General features: G+C 63.1%; 6 protein-coding genes across 7 annotated transcripts; 3 read left to right on the top strand and 3 right to left on the bottom strand.

Annotated features, from left to right (window-relative positions):
* Nucleotides 1-332: 332 nt before the first annotated feature.
* CHLRE_03g157501v5 (uncharacterized protein) lies at nt 333-3024 on the bottom strand. The gene is made up of 2 exons (XM_043060629.1): nt 2899-3024; nt 333-2828 (listed from the first exon to the last, which is right to left on the bottom strand). The coding sequence occupies exons 1-2, from the start codon at nt 2900-2902 to the stop codon at nt 2521-2523; spliced, it is 312 nt and encodes a 103-aa protein (XP_042925758.1). The 5' UTR covers nt 2903-3024; the 3' UTR covers nt 333-2520.
* Nucleotides 3025-3089: 65 nt separating this feature from the next.
* On the bottom strand, nt 3090-5814 carry CHLRE_03g157475v5 (uncharacterized protein). The gene is made up of 6 exons (XM_043060628.1): nt 5703-5814; nt 5573-5633; nt 4939-5386; nt 4600-4605; nt 4393-4437; nt 3090-4262 (listed from the first exon to the last, which is right to left on the bottom strand). Exons 3-6 carry the CDS (start codon nt 5348-5350, stop codon nt 3304-3306), a joined length of 1422 nt encoding a protein of 473 aa, XP_042925757.1. The 5' UTR covers nt 5351-5386; nt 5573-5633; nt 5703-5814; the 3' UTR covers nt 3090-3303.
* Nucleotides 5815-5914: 100 nt separating this feature from the next.
* On the top strand, nt 5915-8189 carry CHLRE_03g157450v5 (uncharacterized protein). 2 transcript variants are annotated; one of them, XM_043060626.1, is made up of 4 exons: nt 5915-6324; nt 6402-6730; nt 7042-7111; nt 7523-8189. In XM_043060626.1, the coding sequence occupies exons 2-4, from the start codon at nt 6408-6410 to the stop codon at nt 7523-7525; spliced, it is 396 nt and encodes a 131-aa protein (XP_042925756.1). In that variant the 5' UTR covers nt 5915-6324; nt 6402-6407; the 3' UTR covers nt 7526-8189. The 2 variants fall into 2 exon arrangements, with proteins under 2 accessions (XP_042925756.1, XP_042925755.1); XM_043060627.1 differs by having other exon boundaries at nt 5944-6324; nt 6406-6730.
* Nucleotides 8190-8316: 127 nt separating this feature from the next.
* Nucleotides 8317-10544, bottom strand: CHLRE_03g157426v5 (uncharacterized protein). The gene is made up of 3 exons (XM_043060625.1): nt 10096-10544; nt 9445-9637; nt 8317-9280 (listed from the first exon to the last, which is right to left on the bottom strand). Exons 1-2 carry the CDS (start codon nt 10175-10177, stop codon nt 9477-9479), a joined length of 243 nt encoding a protein of 80 aa, XP_042925754.1. The 5' UTR covers nt 10178-10544; the 3' UTR covers nt 8317-9280; nt 9445-9476.
* A 370-nt stretch (nt 10545-10914) lies between these two features.
* Nucleotides 10915-22580, top strand: CHLRE_03g157400v5 (uncharacterized protein). Its single transcript, XM_043060624.1, has 18 exons — nt 10915-11469; nt 11691-11796; nt 12232-12413; nt 12886-13052; nt 13355-13459; nt 13701-13799; nt 14114-14278; nt 15157-15285; nt 15827-15934; nt 16314-16439; nt 16952-17030; nt 17409-17539; nt 17811-17960; nt 18180-18238; nt 18403-18490; nt 18819-18935; nt 19047-21623; nt 21788-22580. Exons 1-18 carry the CDS (start codon nt 11301-11303, stop codon nt 22460-22462), a joined length of 5232 nt encoding a protein of 1743 aa, XP_042925753.1. The 5' UTR covers nt 10915-11300; the 3' UTR covers nt 22463-22580.
* A 54-nt stretch (nt 22581-22634) lies between these two features.
* CHLRE_03g157350v5 (uncharacterized protein) lies at nt 22635-27003 on the top strand. The gene is made up of 7 exons (XM_043060623.1): nt 22635-22936; nt 23133-23368; nt 23511-23734; nt 23902-24441; nt 24629-24700; nt 24954-25178; nt 25404-27003. The coding sequence occupies exons 1-7, from the start codon at nt 22797-22799 to the stop codon at nt 25482-25484; spliced, it is 1518 nt and encodes a 505-aa protein (XP_042925752.1). The 5' UTR covers nt 22635-22796; the 3' UTR covers nt 25485-27003.
* The last annotated feature ends 152 nt before the right edge of the window (nt 27004-27155 follow it).

Raw genomic sequence — 27155 nt, 5'->3', positions numbered from 1 at the left:
ACCGAATGCACGGACGCCACCCGACATTGATGTCGCGCCACGCAAGCAGCATGAGAAGAGGGTGAGCGGCGTACGTAGTGCGCGGCCACATTACCTCCGAGAGACGGTAACCGCGGACGTGAGCAGGTCTGATACCGCCAGGAAGCTGTAAGCTGTACCGTTCGGATTGCTGGGCTGAGGGTGCGCTGGGTTAGCGCGTTCTGGCCGGAGGTGTTACCAACCTGATGGAGTATGGAGTAAAGCGTAGTAAAGTGTGCAGGGACGTGTGCGCTTTTGGCACTGGGGAGCACTGTACGATGCAGGCTTCAGTATAAAAGGCGGGGTCCAGGCGGTAAGACCAACTCGGGCATCAAGACCTGTGCTAAGCCTCTGGCTCGCTATCTCTCCTCTGTGACTCTCGATACGGACCACTGCCCCAAGGCCCCCCTGATACTCCTGATTGGGCACTTGTAACACACGAGTACAGCCTGCTCTGTCCCCTCGTGTCTCTTCCCTCTGCGCCGAGCGCGCCGTGCCTCCTGAGCGCCTAAGACTGATACCGGCAGCGTGAGGCCCCTCCCTCTTATCTCGGTGCAGGCTTCAGGCCCCTGCAGTCTCGAGCCCTGAACCTCTGCGTTCCCGTCTCGATTCCGGCTATCCCTGTCACCCTGTGTCTTCCCTCTCCTCCTCGCTCCTCAATGATTCCCTGAAGGCTAGGGGTCGTGTGGACCGTGTCGGTGGTTGACACGCTTCGGCGGAATACGTGCCAGGCTCGCTCCCCGTTACAGCATTCTAGCTGACGCTTCCGCATTTCGATGAGCCTCAATACATCTCGATACAGCCTATGCTTTCGCACACTCAACGTTATCTGAGACCAGCTAACAGTCCGTGTCTGCCGTGCTAGGACACACATCCAGCATCTCGGTCCCCACACCAGCGTTGGAAGGGTAACAATCGATCCTCAACCAGTCAACCACCGACACAATCGATCCTCAACCACCCTCAGGCGTGTGCATACGGCGAAAACTTTGATACGCCTGTATGTCCCTGCGTGCCTGACGGTCGTGCGCGCTACACGCTGTCGCGGCCATGGTGCGAGCCGGCGCATGCCCAGGGCCAACCTGTTCGCGCCCAGCGCCGTCGTCCCCGTGCTGGTCTCACTTCAGCCCGCAGCCCGGCTTGCGCACCATGTCCTCGCGGTTGCTTTGGGGTTGACGTTGCTTGCCTCACGCCTAGCGCCATAGCTTCTACATACGCTGCAGTGCATCACGCCTCCTGTCCCTCCCTCCCTCCCTTACATGTCGTGCTGGGCACCGGTGGCGCTGGTGTTCTCCAGGTTGGTTTCGGGCGCATCCTTTCTGGTAGCCCCAACGCCAGCCCGGCCGGCGTCGTCCAGCCCAGCCATCCCAATACAGCAGCCAGCTTCCGTCAGCCAGCCATGGGCGCGACCGTCCACAGCGGTTACCGTCGGTTACGAGGTAACATGGGAATTCGCAACTTGCGCTACTGACTGCCTACTCTCGTGCCGCCTGCAAGCCCACTCCGCCTTCCGCTCTGGTCTACGTACGCATTAGTTCCGCAACACTCGTCAATAACAGGTACCATGACGTGTTAACCGTGTGCATAGCAACGTGCAAGCTTTGCAGACACTCGACGTGGCTTTTGGGGGTGCAAGCCCCCCAGAAATAAGCTAAAATCTGAGCTTTCCGGGCCCAGGCTAGTGCTCAGGAAACGGCTGAAATAGCCCTATCCTGCTTCAAAGCTTTAAGAGACGAGCTCTGCGTTTATATAATCACCAAGCAACCCCCCCCCCCCCCAACACCTTCACATCCCTGTAAAGTACCTTCACATCCTGCTTCACATAATCTACGTGTATCACAATGTACAATTCTTACCCCCACAAGCCCGTGGCGTACAGCTGGTGGACGCAGGATAGGCCACCAGGCGCAGGCACTCGTCCGTGTCGGCGGATGCTGCTCCGCACGAAGCAAGCTGCGGCCCGCCGCCAAAGCCCTTGCACTTCTCCGACAGGCAGCTCAGGCGCGCTACAAAGGCGGCCACTGGAAGCAGGGTGCCCGGCGGCTGGCGGATTGCGCAGTACGCAATGGCTTACAAGCAGCGGCTAGGACCGGCGCACGGGACTTTAGTAGCGCCGCAAGTGAACAGAGGGCTACCCCGTCGTTCCATGGCTGCTGTTGCTCCTGTTGCTTCTCCTCCTGCTGCAGCTGCCGCAGCTCAGGGTGGTGCATCGCCAGCCACACGCCCGCGACATGCAGACACGCCGCGGGCAGGTACGCACACGCGGGTGCCGTGCTGCCCAGGCAGTCTACCAGTCCGACCAAGGCCATGCGCGCGGGCGATCCAGGCTCGCTGCCACCACTTGCCGTGACAGCGAGGAGCACGCCCAAGATGCCCGTAGTCACCTCCCGGCAGTCCGCATGCAGGTGATTAGAAAAGGCGGCCATGTCGGGCGCTGCTATCCACCCAGCCACCGCGCGACCATACACGCCCTTGCCGCTGCCCAGCAGCGTGTGACGTCACTCAGCACGGCACGGCCCTCCTCCGTCGGGCACCAGCTGCCGTCTGCGCGGGTGTGCTCACGGCGCCGGCGCCGCCGCCACTGCCATTGCTGCGGCTGCTGCCGCCGACACCCTCGCTGCTGCTGGCGGCAACCGGCGCCAGGGTGGTGAGCGCCACGCCGCAATAGTGGACGATCTGGTAGGTGACGGCCGTCCCGTCGCATATCAGCTTGCGCGGGGACAGCTGGCAGATGGGGCAGGTGACGACGTGGCAGCGGTCCAGCCGAGCCTCGAACTGATGCCATGCGAGCCGAAAAGCGTCTCCGAAAACTGAGAGGGCCGGTCTGGGTCAGGGGGGAGCGTCGCGCTGGCGAGGTCATGCTGCGCCTTCACATTGAGCACATTGATGCCGCAGCGTGATGTGCTATTCCTGATTAAGGGAGGTAGTGAGAACTACCGGGTTTGGCGTCCAGGGACAGCAAAATAGTCCCCGTGTGTCAGGACGGTTACTAGGGTTGTGCAGGACCCTTGGTAGGAATGTTCCTGCCGGTAACGGTGAGCGTAAAAGAGCATTACCGCAAGTTGACGCCAGGTTGACAGTAATTACAGTAAGACCCGATAGAGAGGACGCAGACAGATGCCTCACTAGCAACTCAGGTAGTTGCACACAGCGTCAGTGCTATGTCCCGGGCAGTTACCAGATGTAAAGCCCTAGGGTTGGACAGCAAACCCTACCGGTACGCGACCAGACCACCGCGTACTTGCGAGACTCAGGCGTCTCTCATTGTAAGCCCCAGGCTCGGCACTACACAGCGCAGGAGGAATGCTGCATACCCTTGTATGTGGCGCAGGCTGAAGAAGGAGCGGCTGCTGTAGCGAGACAAGCCGTCCGCTGCTCCGCCATATGACAGCTTACAGCTCTCACGGCCACGGCCCGAAGTGAGCTGGTAGAGCTGCGCCCGCAGCGGGCCAATCGTGTCTGAGCCGTACGCAGTGACAGGCCTGCTGCGAAATAGCCGCGGCGAGTAGGCACAGCCATACGCGCAGCAGCCCCCGGCTGGTAGTGGCGGCACCAGGTCAACTGTTGACCCACCAGCCCCCAAAAGCTGCGGCCGCCACCGCCACTGCCACCGACGCTGCTACAGCTGCCGCCATCACTGCTACTACCGCGGGCAGCAGACGCCTGGAGTTCCATGGCCCGCAACCTCGCGGACGCCACACCCACCTCCCCAGCGGCCATGGCATCAGCTGTGCCGGCGCCACATGGGAAGGGGTACCGCACGGACGGCGGCGGCGGCGATGCCACCTCCGCCGGCGGTTCGGCTGCCGCTGTTGCCGCTGCTACCGCTATCACGCCAGCCTGTTCACTTGCAGGCCCGGGCTCCTCATTTGGCGGCTTGTGGCGGGAGCCGAGGGCTGCCGGCGGCAGCTGCTTCCCGAAGACCTCCTCCACCTGCTTGACGTGCTGGCACTCCGCCCCGCAGCCGCTGCGGGTGCAGCGAATGCTGCTTGTCTGGGCCGCGCAGGCCACAAAGGTGTGGTCCTGCAGCCAGAAGTAGTCGCCGGGTAGGATGGCGCTCCGGGGCGTCTGCGAGCCACGCGGCATGAGCACGTGCACTGGCGGGGCTGGCCCCGGCTGCGGCAGCGTGACAAGCTGGGCGCACTGCGTGTGCAGGCACCCGTGCGCAATTGAGGCGAGGTCGCTCAAGTTACGGCAGCTGCACGTCAGCCGCGGCGCTCCCAGGTCGGCAGCACTCTCCAGAACTTGCGCAAGGCAACAGCAACACGAGACGGGTGCGTCAATGTATGAGAAAGGAAGCATGGAGTAGAGGCGCAGCGTGGCAGCCTGCAGAGCGCGAACAGCCTCCTGCTGCCCGACCGGCGCCGATCCTACCTGCACATGCACCAGCGTGTCCTTGATGCGGAAGCCGGCGCGCCGCTGGTAGTGTCGCTCAGCACCACGTCAGGCAGAAACAGCGAGTCGCGTGTGGGGTACTGGGGGAGCCCGCAGAAGTCGAAGAAGTCCGCATACCAGTCCAGCAGCTCCGGCTCCAGGTTCACTCTTGACACGTAGGGTGGCCATGGCGTCGGCGGCACGAACATGGGCCTGTCGACAGGGTAAAGGGGGCAGGGTAGTTCATACCAGAAACCAAAAGCCAGGGGGCTCCGCAGCGGAATGCACGCATTGGTTGGTCAATGTGCTCTTACATACCCAGGCAAAGGGTACGAACACTTATCCTTATCCTTAACCTAGTCAAGGCACGCGGGCGCGTGTGAGCAACGCCGAAGCAACACCCACGCACCCTAACCCCGCAGTACCCCGTGATGCTTACGAGGAGCCGTGACACTCCCAACCCCATGCGCGATTGCTGCCCCTTCCTTCCTCTTCACCTAATGACCTAACAGAGGTGCCCCCGAACGCGGTCTTGACCACCCTCACCACAGCGCCACTCGTCCGAGTAGAAGAGCGCACGCGCCAAGCCACCACCAGCCAGCTGCTTGGCGGCGGTTTTGTGACCAGCTGTCACAAAGAACGCAATGAATGTGCCGTTCGAGCAGGCCTTTGCGTCCTCTGGGGGCCGCTGCATCCGCTCCTTGAGGCTGCGTCGCACATCCACCAGCAGCGCAGGCGGGTTACGCTGAAACCCTGGCTGCGGCAGCTGTTGCTGCGACTCGTAGATCACCAGGTCCGTCACGAGATGCTGCGCCTGCCCGAAGAGCAGTCGCGGCGCTCCTAAGCGCAGCAACGTGGCACGGGGATCAGGGGCCCAGAGCTGGGGGAGCGGCCTGTCGCAGAAGTGCACCAGCTGGGGCGCGTGGCTGCGTGGCTGCTTCGCCCATAGCGCGAACATGAGCGACTGTGTGCGGAGGCGGGCTGCTTAACGCGTCTGCAATAGCAGCAAAAGCCCGGAGGGGGGCGTCTCCCGCGGGCGCTTCGGGGGCACCGAGCCCGCGCGGCAGCGTGGGATCCGGCAGCGCTGTGTCGGGTGCGGTGCAAAGAGACAGCCGGGCCCGCGACAGGATGCGATAGTTCAGGGAGTACCAGCATGGCGATGACCCCAGTGCAATCACACCTGGTACGTTGGCTGCGTGAAGGCTCCTTGCTGGCGCCGCGGCCGGGCCGATGCGCGATGACTGCACGGAGAACGCACATTGAGCGCAGGTGGATTATACTAAATGCTACAATAAGCAAAGGAAAGATACCTTGGCGTGCTCGCTCCATAGTTGCGGAGCGCGCGGTCGCGAGTTTGGCGAGCACCTCGGATAGTGTTCGCTCGCTGGAGGTTTGGAGGTTTGGGGTCGGCTGGACGTTGGCTGGGTTAGCTATGCAACCTTCCAGCGAATGGGCCGGAAGGTTGGCAGGAGGATTGCGCAAACTTCCGGGGTCCCATCCCTGGCAAATCCAGAAACCTCCAGGTCGGCTTGCATCTGTGGAATTTGAGTCAAATAGTAGGACGTGCACGTTCACTTTCGCATACCTGTATGGACTGGGATAATTGCAAATCATTTGCCGAGGACCAAGGCCTGGAGCTTCTTGGCTATCGCAAAAACGGGCATGCCATTTACGGCGAACGAACGTGCAAACATTACTTGTGTACTGACCACGGACCTGGCAAGCCAGTACCGCCTTACGTCCTGAAGCATTTGCGGGGTGTGGCCTCGCAAATTGTGACGTGCAAAGCCACAGGGCCCTGCTCCCGCCAGAACCAGGCCCAGCAGCAGCAGCAGCAGTAGCGGGTCGTTCGCAGGCCCGCTTGGGCCGTTCGGACGCTTGGCTTCGTCAGCAGCCCACTCGGGCCGTTTGGGCGCTTCGCTTCGTCAGCAGGTCCGCGCGAAACGGTCCTGACATCGCTATCCTGACATTGCTAGTAACTTTATCTGATTTATCAACCTGTGACGCAGACAGGAATGAAGGTGTCCTTTGTCGGCGTGCACTTCGTGTTCGGGCCCGAGTGGAACGAGATTTGGGTGCCCGACGTCGGCGGGGCGTGCGTCATGGCGTCCAGCATTGATGAGGCCATGGCGGATATCACATCTCAACTGGAGGCGTGTCTGGAGGATTACACCGACACCGGCAGGGATATCCCCCCCGCATCCGACGAGGCGAAGGCCATGGTCAAGGCCGCGGACATGCTCAAGGACTTCCAGGTCGAGATGCCGGGAGCATACCCCCAGCCCACGGCCCAGCACGTGGTGGTCGTCACGTGCGAGCTAATGGACGGCCGCGACAGGTGGGGCGGGGGCGGGGGCGTTTTGGGGGGGGGGGGCGCCCGACTAAGCTGAATATGGAGTGCGATGCGTAACCGAAGTCCCGAAGGAATGGCAGTCCCAACCCGGCCCGTCCCAACCCGTCCCAGCTGTTACCGAGGCTGGACTAAGCTGTGTCCTTACGCCGGCCCTTGCGCGGTGAACGCACACCCCTCCTCCGAATTGGGTTTGGCGGTTCGGGTTTGGTCTCTGGTGTTTTTCTTGGGTTTGGAGTAAACTACCCCACCCACGCACAGCCTTTTCACTTGATTGCATGCCCTGCTGCCCTGCGCAGCGCCAACGTGCCGAGCTCCTACGTGCCGAGCGGCCCCGACAAGGGCAAGCACCAGCCCATTTACGCCAAGGTATGGCGAACACAGGCGAAGGGGTTGGGGTGTAAGTGAGGATGCAATCTAGCTCGAACTGGGACATGGTTACGGGGTTCACGGCCGATTCAGAGCTGGGGCGACACCCAAGATTGGGCGTTCTTACTCTTGGGCGCACCGTGCCCATCTCACAAACTGGAAAGTATAATAGGTTTCGACTGCATACATGATGTAATAACGCGCATTGGCCCCCTCGCTGCCAGCCAACTGTCACAATGCCTTTGTGATTGGCTTGAAGTCACTGCCAAATTTCAGCTGGCAGTGAACCTACATAGCACTGTTTCCCGAGGGTTTAAGTTGGGAAGTACCCAACTGACCAGGATTCCATATCGCCCCTATGTGCGGTCTTGCGTCTGCATCACGTATTTCCTTGATCTTCCTTGCGCGCAGTGATGCGGGTGGCAGGAATGCCTGGGGCCTGGCGACAACTGTGCGGACCTACGGAGCCCAGGAGCCACGTGGAGGTGGAGAGCATGGAGCTGCGCCAGAAGCGGCGGCGGCGCGTCGGCCTAGTAGCTGCTTGCCGGCGTCCTAGCTGTCGGTCTGCGGGCGAGCCAAGCATGCGATGGGAAGCAGCATGACTGCAGGAGTAGTGAGTAGTGAGGCTGCTCTGACATGTTATGTTTTGGTTCCTGGACTGACTGAATGGACACGCGGCGTGTAGTGCCTGCTCAAACCCACCCCGGCTACGTCTAGGAGATGAAGTTTGATAACCTGTAGCTCAGACGGTAGACATGATGGGGCGCAGCCCGCTTTTCCCACAAGGGACTTCACATGATGTTGTGCAGTTACGGACAGTACAATGTGGGCACCATAGTTTTGAGTGCTAGAATAACAGTTGTTTGCTTAACCTCTGCAGGATGAGATACATTACAGCATGGGCGGCATCGTGTGTTGGGATTGTGTGCTGCCATCATGTGTTGGGATTGTGTGATGCACCACCACCCTAGTGAACGAGTTTCGGCGGAATTTCCATCGAATTTCCGCCAGTTTTCCGCCGATGTCCCCTGCGCCCCGCCCGCGCGTCCCCCCATGGGACTCTTGTGCACTCCAGCGAGTCCCTTCGCGCTCCGATGCTTCTCTTCAGCCCCCTGCCGCCGCCCCAGCGACTGTCCTTTCGTCAGCCGTGTGAAACCATGTGCGTGCGCTCAGAGGCAGCCTATGGACAGGGGTCAGCCCCATGCTTGTCTCTGAGTTTACACGCAGCTCACACACGCAGCTTCCCAGACGGCCTCGCGCACGATTATGCACTCCCACTCACGCGCCGCGCCAACCGCCAACCTCCGCCGAGCTCCGCCGTACTCCACAGCAGCTTCCCACACGCCTCGCTGCCCAACTCTGCACTCCCACTCGCGCTGCGCACCAACCACCACACCCCGCCGAGCTCCGCCGTACTCCACAGCAGCTTCCCACACGCGCCCCTCACAACTGCCAGCTCCCAGTCGCGCTGCGCGCCAACCACCACGCCACGTGCCGCCCCTGTACGTTGACAGTTGCGCGAAAGCCCGTTTGTGACCCCCGTGTGTCAGTTAAAGTGTTGGTAGTTGCGAAAGGTGCCGCGCCGCACGCCGCACGTGCAAAGTACACGCATCACCACTGCTGCTGGCATTGTAGCTACAGATGCTCTGGATGGATGTGACCGGATTGGTAGTCAATCCGCAGTGCTGATAGAATTGTAACACAACAACAACGGGTGCGACATGCACACATGCGCCAGACCGAAGAGCTCATCGCCTTCTTTACACCGGTTTGCGGCATGGTTTGCTGGGAAACTGGGAACTCGCTGCATTTCGGAACTGGGGACTATTGTCGCGTACCACTCCGTTGTCAAGCACAGGCCACGCTCTCCACCTCGCTCTACTGCATTGAGTTTGGGCTGGTATCTACAACCCCCACGGTATTAGGCCATTCGTGGCTCTCGCCAACGCCGCGTCCCCACACTCCGAAGCAATGTGTTGAGTTTGCGCCTAGGACTGACGACCACACAGGACGGTGTATTGGGGCACGCGCTGAGACGGGATCAACCCATCTAGCCCCCTACGTCAACGAACAAGAAAAGGTGGCTCTCCCTTGCAAGGGAAAAGTGGGCTGTGCCGCCACGCCACGTCCTCCGTCTGAGGCCGAAGGTTCCGATCCGACGGGATCAACCTACGTCAACGGAAAAAAGTATAATGTAGATTCTAGGACAGCTCCGACAAACCCCCAACTAACTCGTGTACGGCACCCCACCCCCCGTACATGAGTTGACTCAAGAGTCGGCAGCTGCGCGAGTGTGAGCAGGTAGTTGTACGGTTGCCCGGCTCGGAAGCTACCTGACTGTAGTGACGCACACGGGCAGTTGGCGCTAGTCGGCGGGCGCGCGAATGGGAATGAGCAGTTCAGCGCGCACGCGTATGGGAAGCTGCGGCAGGGCACGGTGGAGCGCGGCGGAGGCTAGCGGTTCGTGCGGCGCGCGAGTGGGAGTGCATAGCCGCGCGCGTGCCATTTGGGAAGCCGCGTGTTGAGCTGCGTGTAAACTCAGATAGCCGCATGGGGCTGCCCCTGTTCCATAAGCTGCCTCTGGGCGCACATGGTTTCACACTGTGGCGCAGGGCCATGGTTTGCCATGAAGCGGATGCAGCCGTACGCCCGCATCGTCGAGGCCAACAATATGCCGCTGCTCATTCCGTCGGGTCCGTTCAGCCGCACACACAGCCACACCCCTAACAAAGCGGGCAAGGTTCACTGGGATAGCTACAGGCCGGTGTGGTACGCAGTTTGCGTGTGTCATGTTTGCCTCAATTATTGAAGCAGTTCAGCGAGGGGTGAGGCCCCCGGTCAACCCCGAGACCACAAGAAGGTGAATAGCTCGCGGACATGTAAGTCACTTGTCCCTGGTTCGGACAGAGAAATGTTGAGTGAAATGAAACCCGGGGGAAAGCTGAAATAGCCCAAGCCCAGCATTAAGGAGGCGAGTAACTCACAAGGCCAGACGCTGCTGATCTGGGCTGCGTGCGCGGGGCTGCAGGAGCTGAAGAAGCTGCTCCTGACGGCGGGCGCGGCCATGGACGCCACTACGTCGGTGAGCTGGGGCCGCACACGTCCTGTCCCTGGCCTGCAGGGGCAGTTGGCATTCGCAACCAGCAGTGAACGACGCAAACGAGCGAGGATAGGCTGGCCGCGGAGGCGGTGTATGGGAATCTGGGGTCACCGCAGCTGTGGTGCAGTGTCCCTGCGGCTACAAGGACCTTGACGGTCAATACATTGGCGGTGTAGGGGGCCCTGATGGTGGATTTCACAGGCATTATGGGGTCCTGACCTTGGCCCTGACCTAAATGACCTTGGGGAAACAGGGGGAAACTGATTGCAGGACAGCAGGGGACCCAAATGGGCCATGCTGCATAAAGAAATGCTGCAAGCGCTGACCAGTGGCTACCCAACGGCACGAAGTGACAGGCATTGAAGCCAGGGGAAGCGGTCATGGATAGCAAACCCAGGCCTCGTCATGTCTCGTTGGTGCGACGAACATGCCATCGAAACCCTTGCAGACCTCCGCGCCCAGGGGCAAGGCGAGATGTTTACCGAAGCACGGTTGAGAAATATAAAGTGGTCATGACCACTTTCGTGTCCGAAGCACCAGGAAGCACCGGGAGCAAGGTGGGTGGGGTGGGGGTGGGGGGGGGGTCCCAGGCTGGGTCCCAGGGCCAGCCGTGGGTGTTCGTGACACGCGATGGAGGGTACATGGCATCGCCGTCGCGGCCAAGTGTTTGGTGTGAGCGCTGTTATAAGTTGATGTACTTTCTGCGCCACAATTGTTCACCTGCACCTGGGTTAAATGCAGGACAACCGAACGGCAAACGCTCTCGACTCTGCTTTGTCTTTTACTTAGGTAGACGATTATTTGATAAAGGAGTTTGGACAATTGGTTGTATGAAGAGAGCTCGGCAGGGTCGAGCCGAATTCCAGACACTGGCAGGGTTTGATACCTCCTAGCTGTACAAGAATGGGCTCATTAGGAAGGAATAATGCGAAATCTTTTGAGCCTCACGTAGACACAACTGGAGACGGCCGAGAGGACGATGACAGGCACACGGAAGGGCGACCCTGGCACGAGGCGCCTTTTGCGGGCGCCTGTGAGCCCGGACATGTTGATGCAGCGCTCAATAAGTTCTCCCTCAAACTGGAGGACATGGCCGCAAATGTCGCACGGGCACGTGGCGCGCCACGGCGGAATCCCTTCCGCCGCATCCAGCACCAGAAGAAGCAGAAGCACCTCCAGAAGTCTTACAGCCAGTACAACCTGTCCCACCTTGATAGTTCTGCGGGTGAAAGCTCAAGCAGCAAGAAGCGCAAGCACTGTAAGTTACGGGGCCGTTTGACGTTGTGGGGCGTGGGGCTGAGCACACGGCACGAGACGGGCTCCTCAAGCACACCATCAGATGGACCCTTGAACTTCAAAGGCCCCTGACCTTCTCTCACGTCTCTGCCTTACCGCTTGCCTGAAGTGCTACCCCTCTCACGCGCCGCCTTCACCTCCCTCCACGTTTAATCCTTACGGACCCCCTTCTCGTCCTCCCAGTGGGTGGTGTGTATGGGCTGCTGGCACGCCACATCGACGTGCCCCAGCACCTGATGGACAAGGCACAGGAGATGGCGGAGGGCCGCCCGCCGACCTTCTTCAGCAGGTGGGGTCGGCGTGCGGGCTAGCGTCACAAGCACAGGGCATTGTGGTTGGCAAGAGGGGCGGGGAAATGGGGCTGCGGTAGGGTGGATTGTAAATTGGGCACCAGATATACAGGAATGAGCCTGTGTGCACGACGGTTACGCGTGGCGATGGCAGTGGCGGCGGTGGTGGCAGTGCAGGGGAGCGGGGGCCACCTAGGCCCGCGTCTGCCGCGCCTCGGTCCTCTCGCCCCTGCCTCAGCCGGGCTTCGCATCGGGCACTGACAAAGAACCGCCACCCTCAGGCCCTTTCCTTCACAGCGATTTTGCCTACAGCCATTTACAGCTACGCAAGGAGCAGCAACCCTCACAAGCCCCACCACCCCACCGCCCCACCCCACCACCATGTCGCACCCCAACCCCACGCCGCTCCCCCACCGCCCCATTGCCACGTGTAGGCGCTCGCTGCTGGGCCTGCCCATGCTGCACCCCTACTCGCGCGTGTCGGTGGCGTGGCGTGCCGCCATGTTGGTGTTCGATCTCACGTTCACCGCCTTCTGGGTCCCCCTCAACATCGGCTTCTGTTACAGCAATTACGGCAACCTGGCGGCGCCGTGCACGCAGTCGGACCTGGCGGGAGGTGGGTGGCGGGCGGGCTAGTGGGACGGGGTTAGCTGTTCATGGAGAACGGAGTGGTTCAATAGCAAGTTTGAAGTGCCTCATAATTGAACCAAGACCCAGAACCAGCCTGTGCGCGTTGGCTTGGGTAGTTGCAAGGCACCGTGAACCCCGAGACCCAGCACGTGAAACCAGCCCTGGGGGGACGGGTGGCTGCCTGGCTGGGGGCTCATGCAGGCGGGAAGGGCGAATGGGGCTGCAGGGTAGTGGCGGATGGAGGGCTGCCGGGTGGCGGTAGGCAGGCTGGCGGAGGGCGGAGGCAGGATGAACCTGGCACGGGGGCGACACACAGTCGCACCAGCCCGGGTCGCCCCAATGCCCCTTTCCTTCCGTCCCTTTCTCCCTCGCATACTTTTGGCTTGCCATAGGCTACTCGCCTCCCCCCCAACGCAGTCGTCTAAACTAGTTCGCCTGGAATCCCCTGCTCTCCCCAGGCATTGTGTACGTGTCCAACTGGCTCATGGGCTTCCTCATGGGCGCTGTGCTCAGCAACGGCTCCAAGCGGGCCGTGTGTGTGGACGGGCGGCTGGTCACGTACGCCTATGTGGCGTACGGCAAGTTCGCGATGGACCTGCTGGCCAGCATTCCCTTCTTCGTGCTGGTGGGGCGGCGTGTTTGTGTGTGGGGGGCAAAATGGGGTGGGGCGGGAGGCCCTTGGCGATCGGGCGGGGAATCCGGGGCTCGGCTCAGTAGGTACGGGAGGGGCGCGGTAACGTCCAGGGCCGTTTGTGTCACCGACGGGCATTTTGATGGGCGTCGTAACACCGTGTCATGCCCAGGAGCCCGTTAGCCCAGGAGCCCTGGCCCCCTGCGCCTTGCACCTTGCAGCGTTGCCAAGGGAAGCACGCGAGACCGAACTCGGTTATGTGCCAACATGTTAACTTGCTGCCCGCCCGCGTGCAGGTGGGGACCATCGCCAGCGGCGGTGGGAGCGGCGAGACGCGGCTGCTGAGCCTGCTGAGCCTGCTGCGGCTGGTGCGCATGCTGCGGCTGGTCAACACAGTCAAGGTGGGGGCGCACGGGGGTTGGGCGCCACACCCCGCCGCCCTGCTTCGTCACACCTAGGGGGGCATAATTTGCACCCGGATAGTCACATCCCTCTTCGCAGCAATCGCCCCGGCTGCACACACATACACACACAAACGCACCCTTGACTCCGTGTGCTTTCCTACACACACACACGCACGCACTCCGGCGTTTGGGCGGTTCTTCCTCCGGTTCGTTGTCCGACACACACGCACGCGCACAGGTTGTGTACCAGGACTCGCTGTCGGGGCACTACCGCATGTCGTTCATCACCCGCACCGTATCGGTGTCAGCCATGTACCTGCTGCTGCTGGGGTTCCAGGTAGGGGGGGGGGCGTGTGTGTGTGTGTGTGGAACTGTGTGTGTGTATGTTAAAATGGAAACGAAAGCCCGACCCGCGACGTGGTGTGTGTGTGTGTGTGTTTGTGTGTGTGTGTACGTGTTTGCACCTGTCAGGAATTGCAATGCGGCTGATGGCGGACTGTGGGCGGCTGCGCATTCGCGGTTTGTTTGCATGTGTAGGGTGGCAGCCTGGCCCGTCATCACGGTGTCGCTACCACCTCCAACCTCCCTCATGCGCCTTCATACACCTTCATACACCTTCATGCACCTTCATGCACCTTTACGCACATGCAGTTTGCGGTGGTGGTCAACATGTGCGCCAGCCTCATGATCATGCTGGCGGCCTTCTACGGCTACGAGAACACCTGGCAGGACAGCCTGGGCTGGTGGTGGGGCAGCTGGGAAGACCTGCAACCAGTGGGGCTGTGGTACAATGCAGTGTACTGGGTCATCACCGCGGTGCGTGGGTGGGTGGAGAGGGGAGGGGGATGTGGGTGCGCGGGTGGGTGAGTGGGTGGGTGAATGGGTGGGTGGGTGGGTGGGTGGGTGGGTCAGCTGCAAAGCCTGGGGCGCGTGTGCGTGAGAGAGCAGCGTGTGCATGTGCAAATGGGGTGCATACACGTGTGTGGATGCAATAACGTGGAAGGGGACGTTTCCAGTCCGAAACCCGGAGGCGATGATGCGCGCGCGCGCGTGTGTGTAAGTCCCGCCTTGCATTCTTTTACATCCCTTCACCCTCCCCCATCACACCGTCTTGCATGGCCACCCCCGGCTGCACACCCGCCCGCCCCCCTGGCTAAAAATTCGCTTTTTTCAATTCATCATTAATGTACCCCGCCCCCCCCCCTCCACATGCCCCATCCCGCGCACTCATCCCGCCCCTCTGGTCGTTGCTCGTTCGCCCGCCCCACTCGCTCTTTCTTTGTCTCTGAGCCGCGCGTGGGGTCCCATAGCTTGTGTACTGCATTGCTTTACGTGTCCCGCGATTACTACTAACGCTCGCCGCCATGCCACGTTCCTACATGTGCGTCTTCGCCTTTGCTGTTGGACGCTTCTACCTGGCGCTCCTCCGTTCGCGTACAGGTGAGTATGTTAGTATAGATGTGCAACTAGTTGGGCGACGGGGTCCGCGCGCGGCTCGCACTGCTGACATGACTTCGGAGCTGCTCTGGACTGCTCCTTCCACCTGCGGCTACGCTGCCCAAGCCCGCCCGACTACCTATGGTGATGTACCACAGCTCGCATATGCGGCTGCAGTTTCTCCTTGCAGCGCGACTGTTTCCTTACGGGATTGGTTCAAAGTTAACCCCCCCCTCCACGCAATGCCCGCCACGCAGCTGACCACCACGGGCGCCGGCCAGGCTCCGCGTCAGGCTGGCGAGCAGGTGGTTTCCAACTTCTGCTCCGTGTACGGCATGGTGTTCAACGGTCTGGTGGTTGGCGTGGTGGGCCGCGCGCTCATGCAGGTGAGAACAGGGGATACATTTATGATTGTTTTAGAAGTGAAGGCGTAGCAGGGAGGGGGGTGGCTAACGCCATACCAACGAATGTTAAGGTGAATAGTGAGGACAGGAAAGGGGTGAGGCGACGCGGCGGCGAGGCAGGGCGGCGGCGAGGACGGGGAAGTGGCGTGTCCGAGATGAGTGCATGGGTCCTGCGCGTTGCCGTTCGCCGAAGAACGGCAGTGCAGGGCGAGAGCGGGAGGGGCGGCGGGAACGCGAGCGGGAGCGGGAGGCTGGTGTTGGTGAAGGTGAAGAGGCGGTAGGGGAGGCATGGGCCAAGTGGGGGCAGCTGGAGCATAGGGCGCAGGGGCGGTATTGCAACGATCAGGTGGGATCGGAGTGACGGGGGGCTGCCCTAGATCCCGCGTCTAGCGCTTTCTCAGCTTGTCCCGGCCTCGTGCCCCAACCGGCGGCTCAGCTTCGTCCCCGCCGCCTCATCATGCCCATGATTCCGCTGCCCTCACCCTCGGTCCTCACACACGCGCATAACTGTACGCGCCTGCAGGCCACGGGCGACGCCAGCAACCTGTACCTGAGCCGCAAGAAGGTGGGGCTGGTGTCCAGCTGGGCCGACACGCGCCACCTGCCGCCCAGCGTCAAGAAGGAGCTGCAGGTGAGGAGGGAAGGAGGAGGGAGCGAGGGGGGTAGCGGCCCATGCAAGACCGGATGAGGACCCAAGCGGCGGGGGGGGGGGGGTCGGGAATCCGGGCCGAGCCGAACGGTTATGACCCAATTCGTCAAGGGGCGGGTACTCGTGCCCAAGCGCAAAAAAGGGGAAGACAGGCCCTGGGTGGGGACGGTCACTTGCAAGTTGCGAAACGCCGCTCCATGAGGCACACCGTTGCACCCGTCTGCAACCCCACCGCCCACTCCCCACCCCGCCCTTTCGCTTCCTCCGCTGCCGGCCTGCTGCACCTATCCCCACACACCACGCGCCTTTGCACCTCCCGCCCCCGCACCTCCCGCCACCTCCGCGCCTGCACTGACCGCAGGTGTACTTTGCTGACAGCGAGTTGGCGCGCGGCGAGTTCGGCTTCGAGGCGGGTGTGATCGAGGGCCTGCCCACCACCCTGCGGCGGCAGGTGGTGGCGTACGTGGTGCGGCCGCTGGTGGACAAGGTGGGGAGGGGGCAGGGGGGCAGCCGCAGGGGTAGGCGTGCATGCAAATGGGAATGATTACTGTATTGCAGGTACCGTATTAGGTGGCGATCGGGGAGGGGTAGGCGTCCAGGCACATGCTTATATCACAGAATGTGTAGTGCGGACGGGGGGCGGCGGGGGTTGGTAAACGGATGGCTACGCGGGTACCACAGTGGCCTCGGCCAAAGGGACAGGGGCTGGCAGGCGCGCACCGGGCGCTCACAGCTGGGCGCGCAGGACGTGGCAGGACAGTCCTGGCTGCAGCAGGGCGCGGCAAGGGGTGGTGGGTAGTCCAGTCAAGGCACACCCCCACAACAAGCGACCGCTGCATCAGAGCTCCTACCCATCTGGTCTCTGTGCGGCGCCACCAATCGCCTTGCTGGCCTCATGCCTGGCCCCCGCCCCTCCGCCCTCGATTGCATTGGGTTGGTTTAGTTTTGGGCTGTTATCTACAAGCCCCGCCCCTCCGCCCCTCCGCCCCTGTTGTGCAGGTGCACATCCTGTCCGCCGCCGAGCACGAGTTGCGCGACCTCATCGCCACCATGTTCAGACCGCTGGACGTGCCGCCGGGTGGGTGCGCGCGGCGTTTTCGGACTAGCGGGAGTCAACCGTGCATGAAGCAAGGCAGGGAGGGGCCCGCGCGGCTTAGCCCTTGCGGCTGGACACGTGGGGGGCTGAACCGCAGCATGGGTGGCTGCTGACTTGTGGCCAGGGGGTCGTCGCACTGTGCCAGCGAGCTGCGCGAAGGCCCGGGCCGGGGTATCGGGTCACGCGCGCTTGCATCCGTCTCCAGGCCATCCGCACCCATCCGCTCAGCCAGAGCCCGTTCGGGCAGATGGTGCCTTCGCCGCTCCCTACCCCTCTTCACCTGGCGTTCCGCTTCACTTCCCTCACCACTCACTCTGCAATCCCTCGCTCCCCCTCTTGCCATCGCCGCCTGCTGGCCAGGCCACGACCTGTGCCGCCAGGGCCACCTGGCCGATCGGCTGTGGCTGGTGGAGTGGGGCACGGTGGTGGCGCTGCGGCACAAGGAGCAGGAGGCGCACCCCACCACCGGCATGACGTGCCTGCTGGGCGAGGTGAGGGGAGCGGGGCTTAGCCGTGCGTGGAAGCCGGGAGTACATCCATAATTGGGGGGGGGGGAGGGGGCGGCGGCCGTTGATTCAGCTGAGCTCGTGTGCGGCTGCGTCGCCTGTCAGATCAAATCCCCAAGAACATATGTGCCCCCGCTCGCCGCTTGGTACCATGCTTGCGACCGCGCGCTGGGACAGGTGTCCACACTAACACTAACACTATGCACACACATACACACACACGCAACACACGCTGGAGTACGCGCGCTGCCTGCAGGGCGTGCTGCTGCGCGGGGTGATGGACGTGGCGGCGGTGCGGCCGTGGACGCTGCGCACCAGCAGCGCCTGTCGCCTGTGGGAGCTGGCGTGGGAGGACCTGGAGCCGCTGCTGCGCGTGTACCCGCGCCTGCAGAGCATCGCGTTGCAGGTGGGGCGGGGGAGGGGGTGTCGGTGAACACGCGCACGTGATGCGGCAGTGGTGGAGGGGCAGTGAGGAGTGGGACTAGGGCTGCGTGTGGCCTGATCGCCATCACAATGAGAGGGTAATGTGGGCTGTTCAGCTGCAACGCACGTGACCTCCCTTTATGCTACTCTTGTGACGCGTTTGTGTGTATGTGTGCGCTGCGCTGCCCCTCGTCGCTCGCAGTACATCAAGGACCGCCTCATCCGGGCGCTGGACGGCATCCCGCAGCGCGACACGGCCTGGTGCGCCGCGCACATGCGGTAGTCCTGGGGCGAATAGGCGGTGTGTGGTAAAAAAACGAAACGAAAGCCCGCCCGACGACGACGCCGGAGTTGACGGGTTATGTGTGTGTCCCCCTCCCTTTGACTGCTGCCGCCCAATGCCGCACGCGCCCTGCCCCCTCCAGGTGTGAGCTGGTGGCTGTGCTGAGCCGCATCCTCAAGCAGCCCGCGCAGCTGGACCAGGCCCGAGACAACCTGGAGGCGCTGGAGCAGGTGCGGCCCTGGGGGCGACCGCAGCAGCAGCAGCTCGTCAGCAGTAGCGGCCCGGTAGCGGCTGCCGCCGTCACCCGCGTCCAGCGGTTGTTTGTATGGGCGTTTGCGTGGCCAAGAACTGGATTACTGCGCCAAACTTCTTTGATTGGCTGCGAGACCGGCTGCATGAAGGCTGTCTTTATGATCCCGCTGCGGCGGCAAACTGGTTCTGTACAACCGTATGCCGTAACCGTACCCAGTTCCACCCTCGGCGCTCCCTGCGCCTTTCCCTTTACCTTCCCGTCACTTGTTGAGTAATCATGAGTGTAACCCCCCGGCCTTCCCGCAGTCTCGTGAGGAGGACGGCTCGCTGCCGGCGCTGCTGAGCAGCTGGCTGGAGGCGGGCATCAGCACCACCCTGGAGCTGGGGGCCACAGGGGCGCAGAAGAGGGGCCTGGTCACCATGGTGAGCGTGGGGTTACATACCCGAGCCCGATGAAGTCCCTAGCTGAGCACCTGCCTGCCAGCATACCCCAACTACCCTGGCTGCCCCCTTCCGGCCTCCGTACCCTCGCAGTCCATCATGTTGGCCCGCCAGTCCAAGGACGCGCTGGGGGCACCTTCGACCGCCCTGTCAGGGCCCTACCCGCCCTACGCCAACCACCCGCTCGGTGCCCCCTCCCTGGCGCTGCTACCCCGCTACGGCGGCGGCGGCGGCGGCCCGGGCGGCGGCGGGTTCCGCCGTGGCGGCACCGGCGCCAGCGGCCTGGCGGCCCAGTCGGTCGGCTTGGGCATGCTGCTGCCGGGCGGCACCACCGCCGCAACGCTGCAGCGGGAGCCCAGTGCAGGCGCGCCCGGGCTTACTGGGTTTGGCGGCGGCATGGGTAGTGGGAGCGGTCTGGGGGCGTCGAGCGTGGAGCTTCCCACACCGGTCGAGGCCGAGGGCGAGGAGGATGTGCACGCACCGGTGCAGGCGCAGCGGCTGTGGCAGGGTAAGTCCGAGGCCGCTAGCTCTCCAGCATCCACAGCAGCCGCACGCGGTCATGGCGGCGCCCGCCGCTCGCGGTCCTTCACGTCCTGCAGCGCACACGCCAGCGGCACGCCGACGCCGCCGTCGCGAGGATCGCAGCCGCCGCCGGGTGGCTTGCCGTCGTCGCCCATGCAGATAGCGCTGTCGTCGGCGCTGCTGCAGCCGTCGCGGCCGCCGCCGACGCCCTCGCGTCTGGCCATCAGCTCGCGCCAGCACCACTCGCACAACCTCCTAGGCAGCGAGGCCACCGGCGGCGACACGGAAACGGGCGCGGCGGCGCGGGCTGGAGGTGCAGCCGCCGTGGCTGCTGGTGGCGCCAGGCCAGGCCGACCTGGACCAGCAGACAGCTACGCGCGTAGCCCTCTGGGCGGCAGGCCCCCGCCGCGACGGTCGTTCTCTGAGGACGGCGCGGCGGACGCGGCGCGCGCGCGCGTGGCGGCAGCAGCCGCGTCAGGAGCCACTGCCTCGGCTGCTGCAGCTGACGAGACAGTGGAACAGGCGCGAGCTGAGTTTCGGCCGCCTCTGCAGGCACCGCAGCCGCCGCAGTCGCCGCAGCTGCCGTCGCAAAGGTCACCTTTCCTCTCCCACCCCGATGAGGCAGCGCGCCTGGACAGCGCCGGCAGCGGCAGCCGCCGCGGCGGGCCGCCGTCTTGGGTGTTGAATCCAATGGCTGAAGGGGAGCCGCTACCCCTGGGGGAAGTGGAGGGAGATGCAGAAGCGCTGGTGCTGGCAACGGCGACGCCAGAGGGGCTGGGGCTGGCGACGGTGACGCCAGAGGCGCTGGGGCTGGCCGCGGACGTGGCCGCTTCTGCAGCGGCGGCGGAGGCGCAGCGTTCACAGGCGGGGCAGGGCATGGCCATGTCACCGGCGGCGTCGACGTCGGGGATGGAAGGGACGGTCAGCACAGCGCCGGACAGTCCACAGCGCAGCGAGCCGGAGGAGCGCCTGTCTGTCATCGCGCACACCAGCCGAGCGTTTGGTGTGGTAGACGCCGGCGGCGTGCCGCTAGTGGGAGCCGCGCCGGCGGCGGCGCCGCAGCACGCAAGGCCTCCGCGGGTGCCCTCCGTCGGCACCATCGGGGCGCCGCTGGCGGCGGGTCAGCAGTCCCAGTCACGTATCGGGGGGCCTCGCCGCACAGTGACGGAGGCCTCACTGACCTCACCACGACGGCAGCAGCCGACGGCCCCCTCCTGGCATCCGGCGGCGGCGGCGGCACCAGCACCCGCTCTCAGCCGCGCCGACTCTTTTACAGCCGGCGCGCCGCCGGCGCTTGCCCACGCCGCAGGCGGCGCCCGGTCAGGCCACGTGCGATTCTTTCGCTCGTTCAGCCTCGCAGCCGGCAACCCGGGCATCGCGGCTGTCAGCGTCGGAGCAGCTGCCGCCGATGCCGACAGCAGCCATCTTATGGACCGGCTGCGGGCGGCGAGGGAGCGGGCCAACAGCCTCAGCCGCCGCCGGGTGCACTCTGCGGAGTTAGCTCCTGGGGACCTGTTGAGCCAGGCGGACCAGGCAGCGGCCCCCAGCCGGGAGCTCAACCGCAGCACCGGAGACGGCGCGGACGGCGCCGATGGCGCCGGCATCGTCGTCAGAGGCGGCGGGGGCGATGACGATGACTGCGAACGTGGCGACGCACCGCCGTACTACCGCACGGGCACGGGGATCAGCAGCGTCAGCGGCATGGCGGAGAGCGCCGCCGCCGCCGCGGCGGCGGCGGACCGGCCTGATGGCCTGGTCCCCAGTGCGTCTGGCCGCAGTGTGCGACTGGCGACGGCGCCGCTGCCGGGCCGCGTGTCGGCGCTGCTGGCGCGCAGCGGCACGCCGCCGCGGGCGCCGTCGAGCTCAGGCGTCAGCGGTGTTAGTTATGGTGGTGGTAGCGGCGGGTTGCTTGGCAAAAGCGGCGGTGGCCTCGTGTCGCCGCGGTCGCGATCACCAGGCCCGGGAGACGCCGGCCCGGGCAGCGGCGTTGGGGCGCCTGTCACTGCTGTGGCGGCTGGCGCTAGCGTGGCGGCAGCGGCAGCAAACGCTGCAGGTGGCGGCGGCGGCTGCACGGGACCAGCCCAATGCCCCACATGCGGGAAGTGCACCTGTGCGGTGTGCAAGAGCCGCGCGGTCGCCGCAGCGCAGGTGGGTCCCCAAAGCCCCCAACGGTGTTCCTTAGGTTTTGATAATCTGACCCGACGTGTTTGTGCTGGCGCTGCATGCCGTTCAATCTTCTGTGTGAGGATGGATACCGTTATTACCGTATGTTTAGTCGGCCCATCTTCATGATGCACCCCTCGATCTTGCAGGCGCTGGAGGCAGGCGCAGCGGTGGTGGCCGCGCCGCCAGTCCGTGCATCGGGGCCGCCGCGTGGCGCTTCAGGCGTGGCGCTGGCCGATGGGTCCTCTCGAGGACCGTCGTCCGCCCCGCGCGGCGTGTGGGGCCCCGCGGGCGCGCGCCTTGCCAATTCCAACATCGGGCGCCCATCCCTGGACCTGGCGCCCTCCGCTCGCGCCTGGGCAGCCGCCAACGCAAACAGCACTGCCAGCAGTACCGCTACCGGCACCGCGCCTGCCGGCGCAACGGGCGTAGCGGGCACGTCGGCTCCGGGCGCGGTCAAGGGCCCCAGCAACAGCAGCGTTGCCGGGCACGTCGCCGCCACTGCCGCCGCCGCTGCGCAGTTCGCCGCGTTCGCCTCGGAGGCACCCGGGCCGTCCATGGGTGTGCTGCCACCAGCCATGGCCTACGCCAGCCGCCGCGGCGGCCGCGGCGGCGGCTCGGACGCCGCGCAATGGTCGCAAGGTCCTAGCGGCTTCCTCATGTCTACTGGCGGCACTGTGGGCGGCGGAGGCGGCGGGACCGGCAGCGGCGGCGCGGAGAGCCGGCGGGCCAGCCGCGGCACGGACACGTGGCGGGGGCACGCGCCTGGCCAGGCGGCTATGGACCTCGTGGCGCCGTCTGTGACCCTCGCGCCGTACTTTTAGGCTTTCGTCGCGTTTGGTGGTGGCTCTAAGGGGTGGATTAAACTTGCTTGGTGCGGTGGCATCGTATGCGATTGGGCTGATGCGGGACAGCGGGAAGCCGAGGGATGTCAGTAAGGGTGGGGGGCGCCTCATCGAAGTGCAGGAAGCGCAGTGCCACGCGGGGGGAGGACAGGAAAACGCGGGATGCAATACGAAGCGTTGGCGAAGATCTTCTTTGCAGCGGCGTTGTGCTCGTTATCAAACGCCCTTATAATGATTGATTGATTTTACCTAAACTGAATGGCGCAAGTTTAAGGGGCTCGCAGAACTGCGAGCCTAAAACGTGGCCGAGGGAATGCGAGCACTGGAGCCTCTGCATTTGTCCAGCGAGCTGGAAGCCTTCTACAATGACCAAGCCTCGTCTGGGACAGGACAGCGCCGTGGCCCAAACACTTCATGGCACCTGCTCTACATTTTCCTTGTCACTGCTGGCTGGTGGGACACCAAAATTATTTCATGCACAGGGAGAGCCGGGGTAGGAGGGCCACTTTGAACAATCAGCATTGAACCGGCCCTGCGCTGGAGCAGACAGAACATGAGCTAAGGAGGCGTGCAAACAGATTCTGTAATTTGTCAAACTCAGCGACTGACCGGGAGCGCCTGGTCCCCTGCACCTTCTCCCTCCTCCTAGGCACGCCTCCACGCACGCTGCCGGCTTGGGGGCTGCGCACGTCTGGCTTGGAACAGTCGCCTACGTCTGCGTGCTCCTGGGCCATGAAGCCTTGACAAGCGGCGTGGCACACGGGCAGCAGCGGAAGCAGCGCGAGTGGGTGGTTGCGCTCCTGCGTGTTTCCTTGAGCGTGCTGTACCCCACATGTGCCCCGGGCCTTGCCCGCACGCTGGGCCTAGGCAGCGGCTTCCTGGCAGGTGCGTGCCGTGTTATGTACGTTGCGGTCGTCGTCTTCTTCGCCGACTTGCCCCAGCGCTGCAAGCCTTGCACACACGAACACACGCTTGGCCACGCGCACACTTGCCCAAAGTGTGAATCGGGCAATCACCGACCTTGCAGGCACGGCGTTCGTCAGGTGGCCAGGGCGAGGTCTGCTTCGTGGTCAGCTGCAGCGGCTGGTGGAGTGGGGGCAACACACCATCCGCGGTGCGCATGGCGGCGGCGGCGGCAGCGGCAGCGGGTGGGCCCTGCTGTGGCACCTGCTGATCAGCAGCGGCGCGGTCCACCAGTCATTGCTCGCGCTGGCGTTGCCGCTTAGCTTTAAAACACACCTTGCCGTGACGGTGGGTTGTGTGTGTGTGTCTGTGCCTCGTTCATGCTCCTATAAACTGAGTCCGGACCTCGTAGGTGCACATGACATCAAGGGGAAACACGCGTCTGGCTGCACACGCACGCTGCACACGCCTCTCCCTGTCATACCGTAACCTCGACACCCTCCAATGCCCCGCAGCTCATTTCGAGTGTGGTCATGAACCTCCTGTGCAACGACGCCGCGTGCGCGGCTCTGGGCTCCAGCCCACAGCTGCGGCAGCACGTGGCTGTCGCGGCGCGCCAGTTGAGCGTTGTGCACGGCATCATCGCTGCACCGGGGCCGTTCGGTGGGGGCATTCTCCTGCCCGCAATGTCAGCAGTAGCGCCTGTGCCGGGTGCAGCGGAACCCGCGGCAACGGCGGCTACCTTGCTCGCTGCCGCCGGATTGTCCTCGGGCAACAGCAGCATTGGCGTGTGGGCTTCAGAAGCAGGTGTGGCAGCAGCTGCGGACGCGGCAGCATCAGGAGCAGCTGGCGCCAGGGCTTCAGCCGGTCGCCCCGCCGCCCTGGACCTAGTGGCATGGAATGACTGGGGGCTGCCCGCGCCGTTGCTGCCCAGCGCGCCAGCGGTGGCTGCCCAGGTTGCAGCCTCAGGCGCCGCTGTGACCACCGGGCTCGGGGAGGAGGCCGCGACCGAGTTCGTGTGGCCGGGGTGCTGGGCTGTGGTGTCGTTTGTGCAGGCAAGTGAGAGATACAGAGCTGTGGGTTTGGTATAGCCACATGCTTGCGGTAGGGTGCGTGTCTTGCTCAAGCCCTGAATGCGTGATTACTCATGCTTTTCTAGGCTCAAGAAAGACACTCCTTGGGGACGCCCCAGCAGCCCTGGCCTTTGACGGTACCTCACACCACGCGTGCCTTGCCCTGCAGGTGTTCCTCGCGGTTGGCGTGACAAGCACAGTGGTTTACTTTGTAGAATGGGCGCGGCGACAGGCATTCGTGGTGGGTCGAGCCGCGTAATGCTGCACAACAAGTATCAGCTAGCTCGTGGGCCTGGTGTGCGGGCCTCGACTGTCGCGTGCCTCAACGGTACGCGCAAGTGCAAGCGGCGTGTGCATTGGCGCTCAGAGGTTCGTTTCGAACCTTCTATCGAGGCCTGTGCGCTTACGTGGCGCAGCTGTGGCCTAAGCCGTCACCAGGGCATGATCCTTTTTTACGGCGCACCCACAGTGTGGTTTGTCCCCTTCGTACGTAGGACCGCATCCGTGAACTGCAGCAGAGTGCGCGTGTGCGTGCGGCACAGACGCCGTCCGCATCTGAGGCCGGGCCGAGCAGCTCCCGCACCGGGGCCCCCACGGCGCAAGGCCAAGTCGAGAGCGGGGGCGACGCTGCGGTGGGCGATGAGGAGTTGGAGGGCCTGCTACCTCGCCTGGTTCTGCCGCCTCCACCCGATCACGACTTGCTGCAGTACGTGGCGAAGGTAAGTGCCGTTACTGCCATGGCCTAGCCGGGAAGGGAGTGGCTGCATTTTCCCTGGTTTTAGGGCAAGCCTTGACTGCCAACCTTTATGACGCGCGACAACGCGTGAACAGGTACATGGCATTCAAGCAAGTACCGCAGTTGTTTGTACGGCCGCCTACCTGCCAGCCTCCATGCATTTGTTGCCGACCACCTGACAACCCCATGCTCATGCTTGTGCGCGCAGGCGGTCCTGCTTGGCCTGCTTGGGCTGGTCTGGTGGGACGCGCTTCTAATACTGAAGGCAGCGACGCTGCAGCTGGCGTAGCGCTTAGCCAAACCTCAGTAACATTGCAATCTGGTTGCGGAGCAGCCGTTTCTGCAGTTCATTGCCTTCAATAACATTCGATAGGACCGGGCCCTCTTTTTTGAGCCCAGCTGGCTCTTGCATCCTGCATATGCTTCTTGTCTGAGTTCACACACGACTTTCGCTGCCCGGGTGCATGCCTTGGCCCTCGGCGGAGTGATGCCGGCTGCGTCAATGCGACGAGTTCGGGAGAGCACATTCTCCTTTGACACAATCTATGGAATTGATGTATGGCTGAATGCGCTCGGTATACAAGCTCTCGGATGAGGTATGTTACCTTCAGCTCTATTTATGCTAGTGAGATGCATGCGACACGCACGGAGAGACACTCAGTGTGCCGGGGCCACAACTGAGCCAAGCAAGCCACACGCAGTGGAAGGAGTGGGTTATGCGTGGTAGTCGCCAGGAGGGGAGCGTTTTGCCACTACCACCACCGGTGTGCGGGTTACTTTCAATCATGCTATGGCTCGCACCTTCCTAGTGCTAATCCTATTGGTCATCTTTATTAGGGGTGTGGGACTCAGCCCCACACCCCTGACGCAGGCAAAACTGGTTGGTTCAGTAGAACTTGGTACCTAGTTTGCGCGGTGGTCTTTTGCCTGGTGTAGTATCTTAGGTATAGTGTTAGTATGTTCTGAGAAATGGGCCCAATGAAGGGGCAAAACAGAGACGACGGTCGCACACATGATTGCGGGGTCTGGCCGCGTGGCAAACGTGAATGGCACGATGCTTTGCCCTGATTGGCTATGCTACATGGCGGGTGGGATTGATGGGGCCAAGTTATGCAAAAGTGTATGGCATTGGCCGGGTACGCATGAGACGAGAGAGGAGTGGAGAAGGCATGCTTCTACCCGACGGACCTATCTTTTCCATCTTCAGGGCCCATTTGACGAGGGCGTGGGGGCATGAGCGGCTGGTCGCGGATTAGCATGCATTCCGCTCAGACGGCAGGCAACCTGGCATACACATGTGCAAATACAAGCATTGGATGGGGCTGAGCGCAATAGGGTCCGCACCGCCGACCATGCACGACCATTGTAGAGCATTCAAAGCAGTTGCGCATCACCAGCTTTTGATGAGATTCCGTTTGTACGGCTGGCCAATCACTGCGAACCGTGCCTGGGAGAGACCTAGGGACGGAGGAGAGGACGTGCCCTCTGTGTACGGCTAATGAGGTGGAGGACGAGCATCACGTCTTGATGCAATGTACAGCCAATGCGGAGCTACGGTTGAGCAGTGGCTTAGGCTTGAGTACCGTAAAAGCATGCGCGAAGTGATGCTGAATTCTGAGCCTGCCACCTTAGCCGCATTACTCAAGTCCATATGAATGCATAGGAGCAGGGATGTGCCCCTTACAAGGGGAGATAGAGCAATAAGTGGGACGTTATCTTATGTCGGCGTTATAGGGGCCACCCCGGCCCGGACCTCCAGGGATAAAGAGGCAGGAAGGCACGCAAAGGTATTGTAACCACACACATTAATGATGGTGGGGTTGACGTTTCGAACCGGTGGCCAATAAGGGCTGAAAGCTACATCGTTCCTCCTCGGAAAGAGATCATGGAGGCTTGCATGTAGTAGTATCGTGCATGCGGCTGCGAGGAGGGGAACTGCCATTCTACACACGCGGTAGAC

The sequence above is a fragment of the Chlamydomonas reinhardtii genome, chromosome 3 (assembly GCF_000002595.2).
Source record: "Chlamydomonas reinhardtii strain CC-503 cw92 mt+ chromosome 3, whole genome shotgun sequence".
In the NCBI taxonomy this organism is placed as follows: Eukaryota; Viridiplantae; Chlorophyta; class Chlorophyceae; order Chlamydomonadales; family Chlamydomonadaceae; genus Chlamydomonas; species Chlamydomonas reinhardtii.
This window is presented reverse-complemented; position numbering and strand designations above follow the sequence as displayed.

What these genes read in the sequence shown, in the direction of transcription:
- CHLRE_03g157426v5 (XM_043060625.1), bottom strand. Translation starts at nt 10,177, where the DNA reads ATGGCCGCGCCCGCCGTCAGGAGCAGCTTCTTCAGCTCCTGCAGCCCC. An exon ending in GATCAGCAGCGTCTGGCCTT is followed by an intron (nt 9,638 to 10,095) that starts GTGAGTTACTCG and finishes GTTTACACGCAG; the next exon opens with CTCAACACGCGGCTTCCCAA.
- CHLRE_03g157450v5 (XM_043060626.1), top strand. Translation starts at nt 6,408, where the DNA reads ATGAAGGTGTCCTTTGTCGGCGTGCACTTCGTGTTCGGGCCCGAGTGG. An exon ending in CTAATGGACGGCCGCGACAG is followed by an intron (nt 6,731 to 7,041) that starts GTGGGGCGGGGG and finishes TGCCCTGCGCAG; the next exon opens with CGCCAACGTGCCGAGCTCCT.
- CHLRE_03g157400v5 (XM_043060624.1), top strand. Translation starts at nt 11,301, where the DNA reads ATGGCCGCAAATGTCGCACGGGCACGTGGCGCGCCACGGCGGAATCCC. An exon ending in TGCTGCTGCTGGGGTTCCAG is followed by an intron (nt 13,800 to 14,113) that starts GTAGGGGGGGGG and finishes ACGCACATGCAG; the next exon opens with TTTGCGGTGGTGGTCAACAT. An exon ending in TGCGGCCGCTGGTGGACAAG is followed by an intron (nt 16,440 to 16,951) that starts GTGGGGAGGGGG and finishes CCTGTTGTGCAG; the next exon opens with GTGCACATCCTGTCCGCCGC.
- CHLRE_03g157475v5 (XM_043060628.1), bottom strand. Translation starts at nt 5,350, where the DNA reads ATGTTCGCGCTATGGGCGAAGCAGCCACGCAGCCACGCGCCCCAGCTG. An exon ending in ACACGCTGGTGCATGTGCAG is followed by an intron (nt 4,263 to 4,392) that starts GTAGGATCGGCG and finishes GCCTTGCGCAAG; the next exon opens with TTCTGGAGAGTGCTGCCGAC.
- CHLRE_03g157350v5 (XM_043060623.1), top strand. Translation starts at nt 22,797, where the DNA reads ATGCGAGCACTGGAGCCTCTGCATTTGTCCAGCGAGCTGGAAGCCTTC. An exon ending in AGGCAGCGGCTTCCTGGCAG is followed by an intron (nt 23,369 to 23,510) that starts GTGCGTGCCGTG and finishes CCGACCTTGCAG; the next exon opens with GCACGGCGTTCGTCAGGTGG. An exon ending in TGCTGCAGTACGTGGCGAAG is followed by an intron (nt 25,179 to 25,403) that starts GTAAGTGCCGTT and finishes TTGTGCGCGCAG; the next exon opens with GCGGTCCTGCTTGGCCTGCT.